The sequence below is a fragment of the Chenopodium album genome, chromosome 23 (genome assembly GCF_948465745.1).
Source record: "Chenopodium album chromosome 23, dcCheAlbu1.1, whole genome shotgun sequence".
NCBI classification, from domain to species: domain Eukaryota; kingdom Viridiplantae; phylum Streptophyta; class Magnoliopsida; order Caryophyllales; family Amaranthaceae; genus Chenopodium; species Chenopodium album.
In genome coordinates this window covers 3192992-3211619 of record NC_137856.1, presented here as the reverse complement: position 1 = coordinate 3211619, position 18628 = coordinate 3192992, and the positions used below count along the sequence as shown (strand labels likewise).

At 33.2% G+C, this 18628-nt stretch overlaps 1 protein-coding gene, 1 long non-coding RNA gene and 1 pseudogene across 4 annotated transcripts; 1 reads left to right on the top strand and 2 right to left on the bottom strand.

The window, feature by feature from the left end:
* Positions 1-4079: 4079 nt before the first annotated feature.
* On the bottom strand, positions 4080-8879 carry LOC145607932 (uncharacterized; annotated as a pseudogene). The gene is made up of 8 exons (XR_014105666.1): positions 7755-8879; positions 6628-6760; positions 6264-6479; positions 5772-5927; positions 5348-5600; positions 4812-5213; positions 4539-4655; positions 4080-4453 (listed from the first exon to the last, which is right to left on the bottom strand). The product of XR_014105666.1 is annotated as an uncharacterized LOC145607932 (transcript).
* On the top strand, positions 4548-8539 carry LOC145607934 (uncharacterized). Its single transcript, XR_014105667.1, has 5 exons — positions 4548-4685; positions 4775-4898; positions 5036-5245; positions 6100-6509; positions 8434-8539. It is a non-coding gene; the product is annotated as an uncharacterized LOC145607934 (long non-coding RNA).
* A 3780-nt stretch (positions 8880-12659) lies between the features above and the next one.
* LOC145608042 (pentatricopeptide repeat-containing protein At1g80270, mitochondrial-like) lies at positions 12660-18263 on the bottom strand. Of its 2 annotated transcripts, XR_014105705.1 has the most exons (4): positions 18091-18263; positions 16663-17260; positions 13526-14850; positions 12660-13030 (listed from the first exon to the last, which is right to left on the bottom strand). XR_014105705.1 is itself a non-coding variant. In XM_081663647.1 (3 exons), exons 1-3 carry the CDS (start codon positions 18126-18128, stop codon positions 13600-13602), a joined length of 1887 nt encoding a protein of 628 aa, XP_081519773.1. In that variant the 5' UTR covers positions 18129-18263; the 3' UTR covers positions 13051-13599. The 2 variants fall into 2 exon arrangements, 1 of the variants encoding a protein (XP_081519773.1); XM_081663647.1 differs by lacking the exon at positions 12660-13030 and having other exon boundaries at positions 13051-14850.
* Between the last annotated feature and the right edge of the window lie 365 nt (positions 18264-18628).

Sequence of the window (18628 nt, the reverse complement as noted above, 5' to 3'; positions counted from 1 at the left end):
ATTCCAACCCTTTAATCATCCAAACATGGTTAATAAACCAAACCAATAAAATTACGCTTGTATTGACATTCCATACAAACAATTAATCCAATATAATTCAACATGTTTGAATCCATAATTCCATACAAACATAATCAATTCACCAAAACATGTCTCATAAACATAAGCACATGAATTAAATCAATGTGTAACCAAACAATTTCCATCCAAGTGTTCCCCAATCATGAAACTAAGTTCTTTCCTTTTTGTTACCTAACCATGATACTACTTATAATGAAGTAGACATGTACGTACCTCGTATAAACAATCCTTTGTGCCACTTTTAGTCACTTAAAATTCTCCTAGGAAATAATCACTTCCTAGAAAACAACCAACAATTAATATTACTAACCCAAGTAATTTCCAACAATATAATATGATGAAAAACTTATTAAAATAATAAAATACATATTTATATGCTTAATTAACTTTAAACATAATTAATTTTATTAATCAAACTCAAGGATAAAATTTTAAGCTTTAAAAAAACTTCGTTAAAAATAAAAAAACTGCCCGAAAAGCTTTCTTAAAACATCGTTTCCACATGAAAAACACTACTTTTTTGTCAAAATCGGATGAGTTCAGAACCTGATCGGGATTAAAACGGGATTAATATTAACGAACCGAAATCTAAACATTAAAACACGAATTTACGTGTTCAAAATAATCTGGAATTAAGTTAAACTAATTAGTAGTTATAATCACCAAAATTTCAAAACATCATTACTATAAAAGCCCTAAATCAATTGTTCATAAAAACCCTAAAATCATGATTTTCAATAATTAAAAACCCTAGGTTATTAAATTTACAAAATCTAAAAATTATAACATTTATAAAATCTGAAATTATAAAGTTTAATCATCAAAATACAATTTGATACTAATTAAATTAATTTCAAACAACAAAATCAAAACCCATAATCAATAATTATAATTACAGAAATTAATAAAACAAAAGAAAAAGAAAATAAGACTAACCTTTTGTGTGGGGAAATTTTGGAGATGTATGGGTATTTAATGGGCCAATTAAGAAAGTAAAGTGGGTTTGGTTTGTTTGTTGGACATAAATTATTGAAGAAAGGTTCATAAAAAGTTCTTTGTAATAAAATCGTTCATCAAACCCCAAAAATAATTTGAAAATTTTGAAATTAAATCCGAAAAAAATACAAATAAATATTATGAATAAAATATAATTTCATAAATAATCTATATTATAATTACAGAGTCGTTTTGATGAGAGTGCTCCAAAACCCAAATGCTCAACTCTCATGCATTTAGGATTTTTTTAGAAAGAAATAACTACCCATCCCATTCCATTCCATTACTTTATTTTTATTTTTTTTAATCATTTTTTTTTTGAAAAAAAAAACAATAACTACTCATTCACTATTCCCTTTTTGGAAAGCTAAACGTCGCCCTCGAATATCTAACTAACGCCCGCAAAATAAACTAAAATTACAAATTTACCCTTTTTTAATCAAAAAAGTTACCCCTCAATTTACCCTCTCTACATACTACCCACCACCACCACCTCCTCCTCCTCTTTTAACCACCAACTCCTTACATCCGGTTTCACGATCTACACAGCCGCGATAATGACAAGTAAGGACAGAGGGAAGTCGGTCGCCAACGGAGAAAATATTTTTTTTCTGAATTCACGGCAAACGCCTTGATTTTTCGCACGCCCTAGGCTCAACGCCTTGTTCCTGTGAACAATCGTGTGGTTGCATGAAAAATTTGGGCGTTTGAGGTGAAACGCCTAGTTTTTATAATACCCTAAGTTGAAACGCCTAGTTTTTTATAATACCCTAGGCTGAAACGCCTAGTTTTTTCGAATAGCCTAGGATGTTTCGAAAAAACTAGGCGTTTCAACCTAGGGCATTCTAAAAAACTAGGCGTTTCCTGGATTTCAAATTTTTTAAAAAAAATTATCCCGACGTACCAATTTCATACGGTTCGACGAACCTTCTATGAGCGTCCAAGGTTGTGTTTCTTGTACTTCGTCGTTGTCCATAAGATCTAACGAAATTGATTTTGCAAAATTTAAATAATTTGTTTGATTTTGAAACTCACGGTGGCCGGAGTGGTTGTTCGATGACCGTTGGTGGCCGTTGACCACTAGAGAGAACAGTAAAAAGTTTTGTGTACAATAAAAGTGTAAAATTGAGGTAAAATTAATTATTTTTATAATCGTTATTATAAGGATAAATACGTAATTTTATTTTATTTTGCGGGCGTTAGTTAGATATTTGAGGGCGATATTTAACAACCCCCTTTCCTTTTGGTTTTTTTTTTTTTTTTTTTTTTTTTTTTTTTTTTTTTTTTTTTTTTTTTTGTTTTTTTTCAAGGGACTACTACTAACATTTCACTTTGGTACAATAGTATAATACATGTCATGCATTAGCACGAGTATACAATTCATTTATCAACAATTCACTATAATACTTTAAATTCCCAACCCTTTAATTATATGCATTTTTGTAGGGACTAGCCTCCAAACATTTTCCACTTCTTTAATCATCAAAAAGCAAAGCATAGAATATCATATTTCAGCATAGCACAGCAGGTGTCACCACATTATTAATACGATTATTAATACTCAATACAACAGAGCTAATTAGGGTTCAACAAAACCGGCCAGTCCAAAACCAACCATTATAGCTCAAGTCTAAATTACAACATCAAAATCAACTTTCCATATTTTAATTATACTTTTTTTTATATATCCGTGCATTTTGCACGGGTCCACTCTAGTATATAATTATGTATCGACATATAGATATAGGTTGGAGATTAAAGATTTAATATTTGAATTTGATCGGTATAAACAAGAAATTGTTGAATTTGAAATTGAATTCGCGAGTACAGCACATCTTTATGACAACTACAAGCTACAACTCTTTCAAGCATGCATAGTAAATGTACAACTCTTTCATATATATATATATATATATATATATATATATATATATATATATATATATATATATATATATATATATATATATATATATATATATATATATATATATATATATAATATTTGAATTTGAATAAATGGGTATAAACAAAAAAAAAATTTGAATTTGAATTTGAATTCACAAGTATAACCCCTCAATTATAAGATTCAATTCTTTTTTTTTCATTTTTTTTTTTTTTTTTTGCTTCTTTTTTTTGAAGAAATATAAGATTCAAATCTTTATTATTATAGAATTACAATTTGGTAAAAAAATAAAATAAAATTACTCTAGCTACATTTAAGCCAATTTGGTTGTTTTTTTTTTTCCTCTATAATTTCTGGTTTGGTCAATTTCTTCCCTTTACCTGATTTTTTTTTTGATTTGTGTAAATACATGTATTGCAAAAAAAAATAAAAGCACAAGAGGGAGAATATGCGAGGGAAAAAAATGCGAATATGCCAAAAGCATTAGAATCTTACTAACTACAAAACAAACATTGTTAAACAAACACCCTTTGTTAAAACTGCACTATCCTTGTTTCAGAATTTCTGAACTAAGCTAATCATCACCCTAATCTCTTCTTCCTCTTTTAATCAGGTAATCAATCTGCTAAATTCAATATCAATTTATAAGTCTTTTACTTCATTTATTTATATATTTACTTGTTTTATTGCTCCATATTATAGTTTTTTTGTCATCAACTTTTTCATTTTACTTGTATTGAATGATCATATTTATATGGTAGACTTTGTAGCTCAAAAATGTCAAAAACCTTAAATTCTATTTAGTGTTTGTGTCATTGTGTGTGCCCGTGTGAGCCCGTATATGTTTGCTCCTTCACAGTCTCTATTACATAGAATATTCATTTCGCCTCAATTACCCTAGTTGAACCCTCGACACTCAGATATGGGTTTTAAAATTATTATAATTTTTTTTCAAAAAGAATAGCTCGGTCATCATATGCTTAGACATGTACTTGTGTCGGACATGGGTTCACAATAAACATTGGTCAAGTAGTTGTATACTTGAATATGCTGATTTCTATTTGTTGCTCCATAATTTTTTTATACACTTGTTACAGTTGATAAAAAAATTTACATATAAGACTAGTATCATAGAATATCTAAATCCCTCAAATTTTGAAGGAAAGTTTGAGCAATAAAAGATCCAGACTTGACAAATACTGCTGGATAACCTAAAGGAGCATCTATCTTAGCTTCAGTACCTAAGCAGTTGTACACTTTTCCTGTCCAAATATGAATCCAAGAACAACTTTCTTCATTTTCTAAGGGAAAATAAACCTTTGCTTCTCTTTTGCCTTTGTCTAGTACAGGTGCCACCAGAATCTCTGATCCAACTAGGAACTGCTGGTATGTTAGTGTCTGCACGTATTCGTCTTCAGGGTAGTGAAGAAATAAGTGCCGGCACACCGGGAGTCCCTTCTCTGAAGCTTCCTGTTATAACACATTACAGTTCAGAGAATGACATGATATGTAGGTGGTTAAAAATAGTTGGTCTTTGGCTAATATAGGTAGTTACCTTAACAAGTTGGATTCTGTAGAACTTCCAGGCCTTGTACACCTTTGCAAGGCGGGCGAAATGTGATAATGTTTTGTGATTGGAGTAGAATTGAGAGTTGCAGGATGGTTTGTTTCCCTGTATGAGACGAATGTAACAGGATATATGGTAAGTTTGCTGAAAATTATGTCAGTCGAAAATAGCATATAATATGTTCATTTGACAGTGATTAATACTGATACTTTCTGCCATATTAGTTTCAAGAAAAGGTTAAGATTGTAAGAACAAACGTACTTCATGTGTCCGGAACACTGTGGTGAAAGCACTAAACTCCATCCATCTGAACAGCAGTTCCTCACTTCTATGATAACTTGATTAGAGGTAAGTTTACTGCACAATACCCTCCAATATCACTGTGATTAAGAGCATAACCAGAAATTCCGCTGCTAAGTAGACCGACAACAGCACTTTTAATCCCATCATTTGCTTGCCAACTGACCATTTGATCTCCCTCCCAGAACAGCATTGCCCATTTCGGACTATCCCTGAAACCGGCCCTCATGAAGAACACCAATGCCTCTTCAGGATCTTCCTTTTCCTTGCCTGAACAACTTGATTTCCACTCGTCGACAAACTCCCTGTTTATCTGAGCCCATAACTCTGGGTATCTGTTGTGAGCAGCTATAGGATCTTCATCTGAGCAATGAATGCATTCAGATTTATCCGAGGTTAGTCTGTTTTATTTAAAGCAGTAATTTTAGACTTCAGATGATGCAGAAGAGTTATATATGTCCATCCTTCTCTTTATTACTCGAAGTATGGTAAAGTACCTGAATAAAGGGTTGCATCAACTGGGAGGCCTTCACCAAAATCAGCCATCCAACCCCTGACTCCGTCATCTACCATTTCTTGTAGGATGTTTTTGAACCATGGTGCGGTTTCTGGGTGTGTTAAATCCAGCATCCCCACATCAAAGGCCGTGTTAGGAACCATGTATGGCTCTCCATCCTTGTCTTTCACTAGTATGTCCAACTTCTTTGCTTCTTCAAACATGTTTCTTCTCCTGTTTGGCTTCTCATCACTCTGCCAAGCACATCATTTAACCAGTCACTAACCATAGTGAATTAAGGTGAAAGAACTAGAGCTAATCATGGGGTGGCCAGGTCCAGGATACGGCGCAAAACAATGAGCTCAATGCAAAACATCAACTGAGAGCTTGTGTTCCAGAAAACAGCACAATGAGATATTACTTACCGGTGCTAGACAAGGATTGCAGTAACTCATGACTTTGATGTGCTGATTATTTAGATCTTTAACAAGTTGCTGCCATCCTTTATACCGCGTTGTGTCTACTTCCCAATTCCACCATAGTTGTGATCCTACTAGTGTTTCTCTTTGTCCAACCCAGTCCTGTAGTTGCAGAATTTCATTTCTTGTCATTATTAATGTGCATTAAGGTACAAAGCAACATTTGCAATGTTGATCAATAATCCACTAGTAATGGGTTAATGGCACAAGTTTCTAAGACTTCAAACAAAGTTTGTGTCATCCTTTACTAATGGCACAACATATATTTTTGTAGGGCTGATCATGGGTCAAGCCGAGGTATCTGCCAAAACACAGGCCAGGCCAAGCAAGCAAGGACAAAAAAATGAAGTGTATCCGGAATGAGTTGAATAAAAATCTGGCTTATACTTGATCAACTTTGTTTTTTTTGTTTTTCTTTATATATGCATTTGAAATTACCTGCAGCCAGAATGAAGAAATGGGAACATCATAAGTCTTAAGAATGTCCCAAGTATTGCAGACAGTCTCGGTGCCTCCCTGCATTCCAACAACAGCCCCTGATATAATCCAATGAGGAAGTTCAGGAGGCCTTCCTATAGATTCTGTGAAAGTTTCAATGATCTCAGTAGGTGATTTTCCGTGCAATATTGCTCCTGCAACCGAGTTTCCATGTACCTATACAGCCAGTGTAAACAAGTCAGCAGGGTATGACTATCCTAACTTTTGTGTACTTTTCCTCCGACTAAATCATGAAATGCTAATCATTTCGATTGGTTCATATTTTGTAAAGATTGTACCTAGTAAATCATTTAGCATGCTTTACCTGTATCTGAACTCTATCTTGCATAGTTAAGTCGAAAATGGTGTAATCGTATCCTTCTAAGTAAAGAGACCTCATCTTTGATGTCATATAGAAAGGAGAGGGTGCATAGGTTGTACTCCAATCACCAGCTGCCCTGATAGAAGAGATCAAATATTAATTACTAGTCTAAAGTTTAAACAAATTTTAAGTGTCGAGGTTCAGGCATGGGTACTTGAGTGAAACAAAGAGTTCAAATGACATAGATTAAAAAAAAATCGGTCATTCATCACTTTTAGAGATCAAAGTGATTGTGACTAGACAAAAGAAATTTGGATGGGGTAGCTTAGATTAGATATGATTTACAAGTGTTGTCTACTCAATAATGAGAGTAGATGTTCTTAGGTGGAGCGTGTTTTCCTTGTTTAAGATAAGGTGAGATGAAAATGGAAGATATTAACAAAATGTTAGCAATCACAGTCACAATCACTCAAAATACAAATAAAGTTTTGCAATAATTATAAGATGAAACTCTGAAAATATCAGGGGTTCAGGGTCCAAGTGTGAAACCATTATCCCATAATATGTTAGATTGACTAAGATCATACATAGCATACTGAATGATAACGTTTAAATAATAACGTAGAAACTTTTATTACTTGTAGATTATACTGTAGAACTATATGAACTATGGTGTTTTCTTGCATAATTGCATTTTTAGGAAAATAGAGGAGCCAATTGTTGATTTGTTGATATAGTTTTACCACAAAAAATCAAATGTTATTCTTTGGTTGAATTTAGTTTAACTAACAAAGTTATTATGATCTTTGCTATGTCATGCACATTGTTGTATAACCTGTAGAATGACTTGTATTTTGAATCTAAATGCCTCAAAAGTTTTGAAATGTCCTAAAAAATACCTCATCCTTTTATATTTGCCTCATTTTGAAATTTTACTCTAATTAACATGGTTGCGCAATCGCTCTCTACTTTATTTTCTAGCCATATAGCGACAAAATTACCTACCAAGGTCACCAACACGACACCTAAAAAGATAAAAGTTTCAAAGATACGAAGCAAACATTTAGAGACGAGTGGAGTATAAATTACGGCAGTTAATAAAAGACTGAAAAGAAAGTGTAATTATTTACCTATAACTAATCAAATTGATTGCTAGAGAAATGGGTTGATCTCCTCTTCCAATCCCTTGTTCTTGAACAAAAATAGGAACCCTTTTGCCTTTAAAATCCATATGCGAAAATTGTTCTCCAAACCCAAAAAATCTCTCATTTTCTTCACTTGAATATGTCATACAAATCCTGTTAAACTCAATTGATTTTGCTAACCACTTCTTCTCAATTTCATCATCTTCAACTGATATCACTGCTGCCCTTAATGGTAACCAACCTAACCCAAATTTTCGCCTCCGAATTCGACCCGATTTCTTATTAACACCCTTTGATCTTACATGATTTAGCTCATAGTTTGGCTTATCAACCTTCACTTGGAACCCAATTTGATGGTCATTTTTCTGATAAAAAATAACCCAATATTTAGCATAACAAGAAATTTTTCCAATTTTAATTTTCTTGTTCTTGTTATAAACCCTCCCTGTTATTAGTAAAACAGGGGATTTAGCCCCTTTTAAATCTTGTTTAAGATCAAATCCAATAAACCCAGATGAATAATCTTGATCATTAACCTCTAAATTCCCATCTAAATCAAAATTGATCTCTTTAATCTCTTCAATATACTGGTGTTTACAAACTAAATTGATTTTTCTGTCGCTTATCGCGAATGATCCCCTGCTTTCTTCAACCTCTGTTTCAGCCATTGCAGCAGAAACAAAGGATTTTCCAGGAATTGTAGACCAAATTGATGTTTCAGATTTAGAAAGATGAGAAATTGAGAGATTCCCGCCATTTTTGGAGGTCCAAAAAGCTTGGAAATGGGTTCCAATGGAGTAAAAATGGTGGGAAGGAAGTGAAAGAGGATTGAAAGAAAGGGTACCTTGAATGAGAGGGAGAGATTTTGGGGTTGAAGGAAAAGGATTATTGAAATGTTTATGATGTTTTTTTATTGTTTTGAATGTTGTCATTTTAGGGAATAAAAAAAATTATTAAGAGAGAGAAAATTTGTTGGGCAAAATTGATTTGGTTTGATTCCTTAGTTTTTGTTCAATTTGAATCTTGTGGGTATTTAACCATTTATAGATTCTAAAAGTTAAGGGTATGATTCTTGACTCTTGAGGTGCATCTAGACCACCAATGATATCTAATTCATTTGCCTCCATGGCTCCATGCCTCCATGTCACCATGTATCGTCGAACATTCATAATCACGTCAAATCATATAAAAGATCCTTTTCTTATTTTTATCAATAATTATATAGATGGAGTGAAAAACACGGATTGTATATGCATGTTATATAAAAAAAATTTGCTTAACTTTGACCAATTGGCGTAAGAATTAAAGTTTATTTGGATTATAGAGAAAATACAAGTTTATCTTCTCGATAAACAATTGAAAAATTTCACATTTGCTACCGGCAAAAGCACCTTATGCCTACCCGTTTAAATTTTTATTTTATTTTACTGCCACCCAAATTCCAAAATTATAGATATCACTACATGTTGCATTATGCCCTTTATTTAATTTTTTCTTTTTAAGAAAATATCATTTATTATCGATATTAAGGAGATAAATTGAGACTTTTACATGAATTAGACAGGTTTGTAAACTAATGGGATCTGTCAATATTCCACTTTCTTTGGTTTTGACTTCTTGCTTTAAATTGGACAGTTTTGACCGACTTGCCGTCATCGACGGCTACGTATGAACACAAAGTTGGCCTATGCAGCGTATGCTAGATCAAGTATGAATTTACTCGTATTAGTGAAAATTCTAAGTTTGAGTTTAGGTATACAAGGTACTGGAGTTGTTGATAATGTCTTTTCTAAATTTTGAGCCTAATAATACCATTATAGGAAAATTAGAAACATAGTACATTAACAAAAGTGTGTGCATGAGTTAATATTCGATACTAGTAAGTAGCAATATCGTCAATATCGATATAACTAACAATGGAGTATCATTTAAAAGCATTTGACACAACAAGTGTTTTCCTTTCTTATTTTGGTTCAGTCGGGTCGATACTAATTCGGATTTGAATCATGCTAAATTATTGCGCTCATATAGATCAACTTTGAATAAGATTAGGTCAAGCCGATGTAATCGAATTGTATCTTTTTTTAACACCAATAATATTGGGTCGTCAAATTAGCATGATAAAATTGTTACATCACTTGTAGTTTACAAATTAAATTACATTATTACATGACAATATACATACACATCAAAAATAATAGGGTTTTTTTTTTTTGCTGCTCATGACTCACGACGGGCTAAGCCCAAAGAAATAAAAAGCTAAACAAAAATAAAACGTGCAAAGGCACACCTACAATATCATCATGCATTCATGCAAGATACGTCCTAACTCAATAGAGGGAAATTGAATCAACTCAATTTTGTTATTCTAGACGACACCTTAATTAGCTAGCCAATCCGCTACTCTGTTTGCTTCACAATGGATATGATTAAGTCGCACTACATCAAAAAAAAAAAAAAAAAAAAAAAAAAAAAAGGGTGTTGTTTAACAAATCACAACATTTATGTGTCATTAAGGTAACATTATACGGAGTATTTGTGATTAAACAAAAGAATTCTTCAACAAATCTGTTAAATTTTATTTTATTTTTCATAGTAACATAAACTTATACAGATTATCATTTCATTATACTCGTTCGTAATTTGAACATCAAATCCAAAAGTTATCTCTGTGCAATAATTCATCATACAAGTATCATGTTAATTCAAAATTAGTAAGGGTAATCCAAAATGTAATAAAGATGGTTGAGACTTTTTGTTTATATGTAGTTGGAATATATAAGAAGGATTGAATTTAATTTTGTCACATAAAGTGACTAAATTCATGATGAATGTGGCCATGATATGTAGGATTTTGTACCAACCCAATAATATGGGGTCATTCAAACCTTCTTAAATTCAGACATTTATCTAAAGATAAACTGGATAAAATTTAAGGAAAGATGAAGATTATAGAGTATACATACACAACCAAGTGACTCTTCTCTATCTCTCATGGTAGATTTATCCCTTCTATTTCTTTGATAAATTGATTTTGTCTTTGGGCACAAAGCTAAGTAGGAATCCATATATACTATCGAGTCTCGACCATCTAGCCAGTAACCGCTATCTACAAGTAACCATTAAATTTTTCATTATATACTCCGTAAGAGTTATTCTTTAGAATATTACTCGTAGTACCATTTTCTTACTGACCTAAAATACATACTTCTGTTCTACGAATAAACTCATCATTTACTATTTATGTAATTAAATTAAATTAAATAGATTTTAGTGTAATTTATACTTGTATTATACTTTATATAAAAGAAACATAATAGCAAGTGAAATCTTGTTAGATTTGTACTATCTATATGTAAAATATCATGATATTAACCTTTTTTTTATAAGTTTCACTTATAAATTATAACAAATTTCATACAGCAATATTGTTCATGACTTCATCAGTACGTAGCCGTTAAACCGAAAAAAAAAAAAAATGAATGTAGCCTCAATATAAGCATATGGTTCATTTCTGCCAAATGATCTCACAATCTTTATTTATTTATTTATATTGGTTGTATTTTAATGGATTAAGAGTCCACGGCAATTTTGAACTTATTTTCAATATAGTACAATTACTAGGTTAGCTCCCGTGCAATGCATGGTGATCTACAGTTATATATAGTATTTTATTATAAATTAGTCGAGAAATAATAAAAGTATGTGATATGTCGATTTTTTAATTGTAGCTTCTAATACACAACTAAAACAAAAGTAGGCAAAAAATCAAAGCTATATATTTTCTTGCTATAAAGTAGGTCACAAATTACTGCGAGTATGATTTTTGGTTTATATTTTAGAAAGATTTGTGAAATCTTTTTATTGTAAATATTATAATTTCTACTTATTAATATGGAATATGTATATAAAATAATGTTATTTTTTTAAATAATTTGATTTCCTTAATCAATTATTTTTTTTTAAAAAAAGAGAAATAACTAAAGACACACCAGGGGATGACACGTGTCATTGCTGGTGTGTCTTTTAGTATATAGTTATTGATAACTTTTTTTTTATAAGTTTTACTTATAAATTATAACAAATTTCATACAGCAATATTGTTCATGACTTCATCAATACGTAGCCGTTAAACCCAAAAAAAAAAAAAAAAAAAAAATGAATTTAGCCACAATATAAGCATATGGTTCATTTCTGCCAAATGATCTCACAATCTTTATTTATTTATTTATATTGGTTGTATTTTAATGGATTAAGAGTCCACGGCAATTTTGGACTTATTTTAATATAGTACAATTATAAGACTTAGAGCATGTTCACATTTATTGAGCTGAACTGAACTGATTGGAGCTGAACTAAACTGATTGGGGCTGAAATGAATATTTAATGAGAGAGGGAAATTAAGAGCTGAACTGAACTGGACTGATTGGAACTGAACTGAACTGAAATTAAGTAAATGTGAACAGACTCTTATTCTTCCGAACTTATTTCCAGTTTGGTTCAATTCTAAGACTTGTTCTTTTAAATTTATTTTCTGTTTAATTCAATTCAATTTAGTTAAGCTTAGTTATTTTTATGTTCATCAATTCAACTCCAAAGGATAAGGTCTAATATTGAAAATATGCATTGATAACACCTTCTTTTCTCAACTCAAATGCTTATCCAACATTTATTATATATAGTGTACCATCTCTTATCAATAAAATATACCGTATGATCAAAGTTGGTGTGTGTATAGTATTAAAGTCAAACTAATAACATTTGATGGAAATATACTAAATTACTAATAGAGGTGACATTACATTACATACCTTTTAAGACGATTTTGACCTATTTGAACCATATATCAAATGTTTAAAATTAAAGAGGCAGTATTATAAAATAAAGAGCGCCATGAGCTAATTTCAAGAAACTTTTACCAATATTATCTCAAACCGTTAATAGCCAATTAGCCACTACGAAAACACTACCACACAAGAACAAATTGTACTTCTAGCTTAAATTTGACCCACAAAACAAAGATATTAACCCTTAGTTAAGATTGGGCAAACAAGCCCGTTCTCTAGTCTAAATTGAAATTAGGCTCATTTGGCCTAAGGATCAAGTATAGCACCAACGAGAATCAGCCCAATTTTGATCACCACGCACACCAATCTCAGCAGCAAAAGAACAAACCACACGGAACACGGATTCAATTAGTGTAGCTCAATCAGCTCTATACGAAGGTACCATTTGCAACAGTGTCCGATGAAATCTGTTCACTGCAATTCATAGTGATAAAAAAGACATAGGCTTAGAGAAATTGTCCACAATAATAACCTAGTAACAGAGTACATAGTTCATTCAGTTGCAAGTCTGAAACAATAATTCATCCAGGGAACAACTGATTATATTTCAAGTAGAATTTATATATATTATTAGTTCAAAGGATGGAACTGGATAAAAAGAGCACAAGGCCGCCTAACGGACGAATTTATTACCAGACAGAGTGAACCACATAACAAATAGATGATTCAATCACTAGTACCTTGCTGTCATATGAATCATAAGTAATATATTCACATTGGAAGTGTCCAAGGTGATGTTCTTGTATTCCAAAAAAAAGGAAAAGAGAGAAAAATGACATCAAGATTTGTATTTGAACTAGCAAAAGCGTACTTCTACAGTGGTCTAAAGCCTACGCAGAATATTCTAACATTAACAACAGAACTTACAATTCGAAGCTGTATTTTAGATACCAGAGATGGAATAGTTACCAACTTTAGGCATTCAATAAAAGCAGATATGCAGTTTCTACTGCAAGAATGCAATGGATCATTCAGCAGAATCTTCAATCGAGCAAATCAGACACGGCATTTTTTTTAAATGCATCAACCTGAGCTAACTGTCCAGCAAGTCCTTTATTTGGGAATATATTATCTGCCTTCATCCTCTCTCTAAACCCATATGCTGGAACCTTGGCATTTATGTACGCTTGGAGAAGTGCACTGAATGGCCTCGCACGGGAAACATAGCCAGCCTGCTTCATCCGAAGGAACATTTTCTCAGCATTATGGATATCACCCCTTTTAGCATACTGGTCTAAGATGGAAATATAAGAACTAAACATCGGCCTCTTCTGCTGATTCTGTGAGGTTGCTTTCAGCAATATAGAGTCTGCTTTCTCCACTTCCCCAGCTTCCACGTAGAGCTTCACAAGAGCATCCCAAGCAACTGGCCCAATTGGGCAGCCACTGTCTCCCATCTGCTTTAGTAGCTGCTTTCCCTTGCACAGCATCTTGTTTTCTGCATATACTTTCAGCATGCAAGAATAATGCCGAGTAGAAAGCTTATTGATTGATTTCGCCATCTTATGGTACACAGCTTCTGCTTGTTCGACGTTCTTCAGCTTCCCAAAAGCTTCAATAGCAGCCAGGTAATCTCCATCTCGGGGCTTTGGCTCGCAAACTTTCCACACTCTTTCAACATCATCAGCCTTGCCTAGATTTGCATAAATTGAGAGCAAAAGGGGGCAGACTCCGCGATTAGAGTTTAAGTCATCCCCTTCCATCTCCTGCAGAATTGCTTCCGCCTTTTCTTTGAGTCCACCAAAGGCATAATGACGAGCAAGAGTGGCTTGGACACGGAAGTTGGGTTTGATGCCTTCAGCTCGCATTGTCTCAACAATTTGTTCCATACCAATAATGTCATTTGATAGCCCTTTTGTGTCTATCAAGAGTTGGTAAGTAAAAAGAGTGGGCTTAATATCATCTTTCTCCATCATTAAAAGTACATCTGCAATTTTTCTCTTATCAGTTCTCTTGTAAAGAACAAGCAACTGGTTGCAAGTAAAGGGCGAAATTGGAAAGCCAAGGTCCTTCATTTTATTAAATATCTCTTCAGATTTAGCCACATTGGTGATAGACACACAGTTGGCAAGCAAAGTTCTATAGACCACTTCTTGCCTGTGGGATTTAGGGATAGTGTCGATAAAAGTCTCCGCCTTGTGCAAACCACGCACCTTGGCAATCAGATCCACTCTAGATGCATAATCCCGCTCACTGAGCTCAAAATCCTCTCTTTTATCTAGCCACTCCGACAGCTGACATTATGTTTAAAAGAGTAAGTACAGCATTAATATGAGTCCAATATCAACATTATCATACACATATAAGTCCATAAATCCAGAATTATGTGGAAAAGACATAAGCATATAATGATACAAGACTTCCTTGTACACAGAGTCATAGACTCCTAAATTATGGACTACAACAACAACAAAGCCTTAGTCCCAAAATGATTTTGGGGTCGACTAACATAATCGTCATAAGGATCCGTGCATAAAGGAAACATTAATTATGGCTAAAAGCCAAATTAAAATATCACCAAATAGATATTCATATTTTGAACAACTAAAACAAAACAAAAAGGCCCTAAAGTTGCTTCTAATACACGATCCACTTCCCTCCCAAGTTAAACTGTTTCCTTAACAAACCTACAGTAGACTACACAAAATTCAGTCCAGTAAGCAAACAAAGCATATAAAGTAAAGTTGTAAAAATCTGACAAATGCATTTTGCTTCCAATACAGCAACTCATTTTCCATACAGCAGACTGCAGAAAATGTAACGTATAATGTAATCACAAAAAATAACCAAAAATGCTCTACCTTTTGAAAAAGAAGTGTAAAAAGAAAAAAGAAAAATAGACCCCACAGCAAAGAGTGCAATCTGCTGCCTTGGACTGTTCTCAACCAAAAAAAAATCAATTCCATCCTAGAACAAAGGCAGACTTGAGAAGATAGAAATCTCGTTCCTATGCATAATTTAAAAGTTCAACAACTTTGCCATGGATGTAAGCTAAAACTCTAAAAGTAAATATGACAACATTTAATAGCATTAACATAAAAGAATTATACTGATAATCATAACTGATGAAAAATTGCTTCAGATTTGGACAGATGAGGTAGGGAAAAAATCCATCACAAGATTATTAATTTGCAAGGATTGAAAAAGTGCATCAGCATCTAGATGAAGAGGCCACCCATCTAAACATTTATTGCTAAAAACAAAAGGCACAAAATAATCAGCCACTACGTAGCTACAATTTAACATAGAGGCGATTGGATATTCTTTTAAAACATGCTGCTGCTATGAAGATGCACCATTAAGAAACACAACAAATGAAACACGACAAGAAGATGATCTCAGAATAATATGATACCATCATAAGCACATTGCAACAAACAACAGCGCAAATATGTAAATCATTCATAAAATTGATAAATATTAGAAGAGCAAATGGAGTTTCTATGTGGTTTACACTTTACAGTAAACCATATCCTACTAAGAACAGTGTGTTAAAAAATACAATCCAATAACTTTTTGACCACAAGACAAACTCCATTCTTGACAAATTTTCTACACCCATGGATGTGACCATATAAATCATATGACCTTACTCATCTTTAAGTTGAATACAAGATTCTAAGAAGCCACTTCTAAAGTTCTCGCCCATCCCATTTTTAGGAGATGACTAATGCCTTGATACCAGAACAAAAATTGGGGCATTTTGAGCTGGATATTATGAAGCTATGAGTGCTTTCTCTTTAATCAAATTTGATTTATCTGACCTTTTCACACTTCTAAAAATTTCTCTGAACATTGCAACTTAGTTGTAATTTGAACTAAACAGCCCTTATTGGTTCTTATCCAAATTAATTAAAGTTAATTGGAACTTATTAGAGCTTATTGAAACTTAAATATTTTTTTTAGGTGATGAGAACATAGCCCAAGCACTTGAATTGGAAATGAAGAACAAGTCAAACAAACAAAGGAGTAAATGCACATGCACATGCACATGCAGATGCCGCAAATAATTAGCAAAACACATTAGAAGATGCAAGCATGAGCACCTGCAAGGCCTTTGAAAACATCTTACGCCGTCTTAGATTCAAAAGAGCATGATAAACTTCAGCGCGATTTAAATCCTTTCCCTCAGTAGCATAATTATCAAGAGCTTTCGAAAGAGATGGACCAGACTCTTCAAAAAGTAGTTTCAACAGAGGCGAATGGCCCAACTTCTTAGTTGCAGATATCTCCCCAGCATCTTTCAACAGCTCAGCTTCCAGGGTCTCTTCCGTATTCTCATCGACACTAGATAAGTCAGACTCAGACTCAGAATCAGAATCAGAATCAGATGAACTGTCACTATCTTCAACACCTCCCCCAGTAGACTCAGAGGGATCAGGTGTTTCAAGCTCAGAAAATCCCTCTTCCAAGTCATCCTCTTCCTCTCCACCACTCTTAGCACCAGCTTCTGAGGAAAGACTTCGGCAACCAGCTGAAAACTTATTTGGAAAAAGTACAGTACACTGGCATGCATTAGATGTTATCCACCTATCACGCATCAAACCACGATGCTCACAGTTCTCTGACTTGTCTTCTGTATGGCCACTGAACTTTCCAAGTCCAGCACAAGCTCGAAATGCTGCTACATTTAATCCTTGAGCCCTGAAATCACAATGAAATCAGCAAAATTCACCAATCATTAAAACAGTGAAAGCCAAGGCACATTTCATATAGATAATATAAGGAGTCGACTACATATAATAGATTAATAGATGAAAGTCAAAAGGTGTTGAAACAGCCACTATTTGAAGGAATCAACTCAATCAAGTCCAAATGCACACCTGCCACTCCTTAAAATTTCTACATTTCTAGCTATATAGCTTAAAACCATTACAACAGTTCGCGCTTAATCTAGTAACCAATTCTACTTGTAAAAAAAAAACCCAACACGTAAAAGATATCGTCTTACAATTCTTAATATTGACATTCAGTTTATCCACCCATCCCCAAATCCTTAAGAATGCTATAATGCATCCCAATACCAAGATAGGGAAATGAGGAGGATGTATTTAAAAAAAAAATACAACAGAACTTTGTTTCTTTTGTATAACTCCCCAAATTCAAGCAATCCTTTCTTCCTCATAACAACAGGGTCATTTCATATCATAAATTTCCCAAAAATAAAACCACAAATAATTAATACTCATATTCTCTCATCTCAATATATAATCACCATCTTTAGACGGAAAAAGGTGAGAAATTACAAATATTAAACAAAACAAAAATCTTTAATCCCAATTCCAAACCACAATAAATCAGTAAAAAATTCAAAACAAAATTACACATAATTTGATTTAACTCAAAACAAAAATCATTATTTTATAATGAGAATTACATTCATCAATCATACAATGTTCTGTGAACAAATGCAATCAACAACTAACAAATCGAAAAAACAGACGTTAATACAGATAGAAAGAGAAAGAAAATACCTGATAGAATTTGCAGAAGCTCGACGAAGAGCCCACATTATTCGGAGCTTCGAAGATGATTTACAGAAAAAATTGTAGAAGATTAGGGAAGAAATATAGAGAATTTGATCGAAGTTTGAGAGAGAGAGTGATAAACCCTAGAAATGAACAAAGCTTAAACCCTTGAAAAAGACTGAGAGAGTAATGTAAATTGAACGAAACGACGTTTTCCCAAATTACACTATGGATTTGTTTGATTTTGGCCCAAATTATACGGGCTTGTTGTATCTATGCCATTGGAAATTTAGGGTCTAGGGATGGCGGGTGGGTATTAAAAGGGCGAGTAGCCGAGTATGGATGGTGGTACTGCTTTGGCGGATATAGGTACAACCGTACAAAGGTCGAACAGAGTATTCCGAGTATACATCATGGGTAGCACTGTAGCAGGGTGGGTGTTGGATTCAAGTCATATCCGCCTACTACCCAACTACTCATCTATCACTTACCAAATATCTACCATAAGTTCACAATTGCACCTGACTCAACCCCTAATTCCTTA

Bases quoted from the DNA above. Each gene is read 5' to 3' on its own strand.
- LOC145608042 (XM_081663647.1), bottom strand. From the start codon at position 18,128: ATGTGGGCTCTTCGTCGAGCTTCTGCAAATTCTATCAG. The intron at 17,261-18,090 runs GTATTTTCTTTC...TTGTGATTTCAG, and splicing joins GCTTCTGCAAATTCTATCAG to GGCTCAAGGATTAAATGTAG. The intron at 14,851-16,662 runs GTGCTCATGCTT...ACATAATGTCAG, and splicing joins TGTTTTCAAAGGCCTTGCAG to CTGTCGGAGTGGCTAGATAA.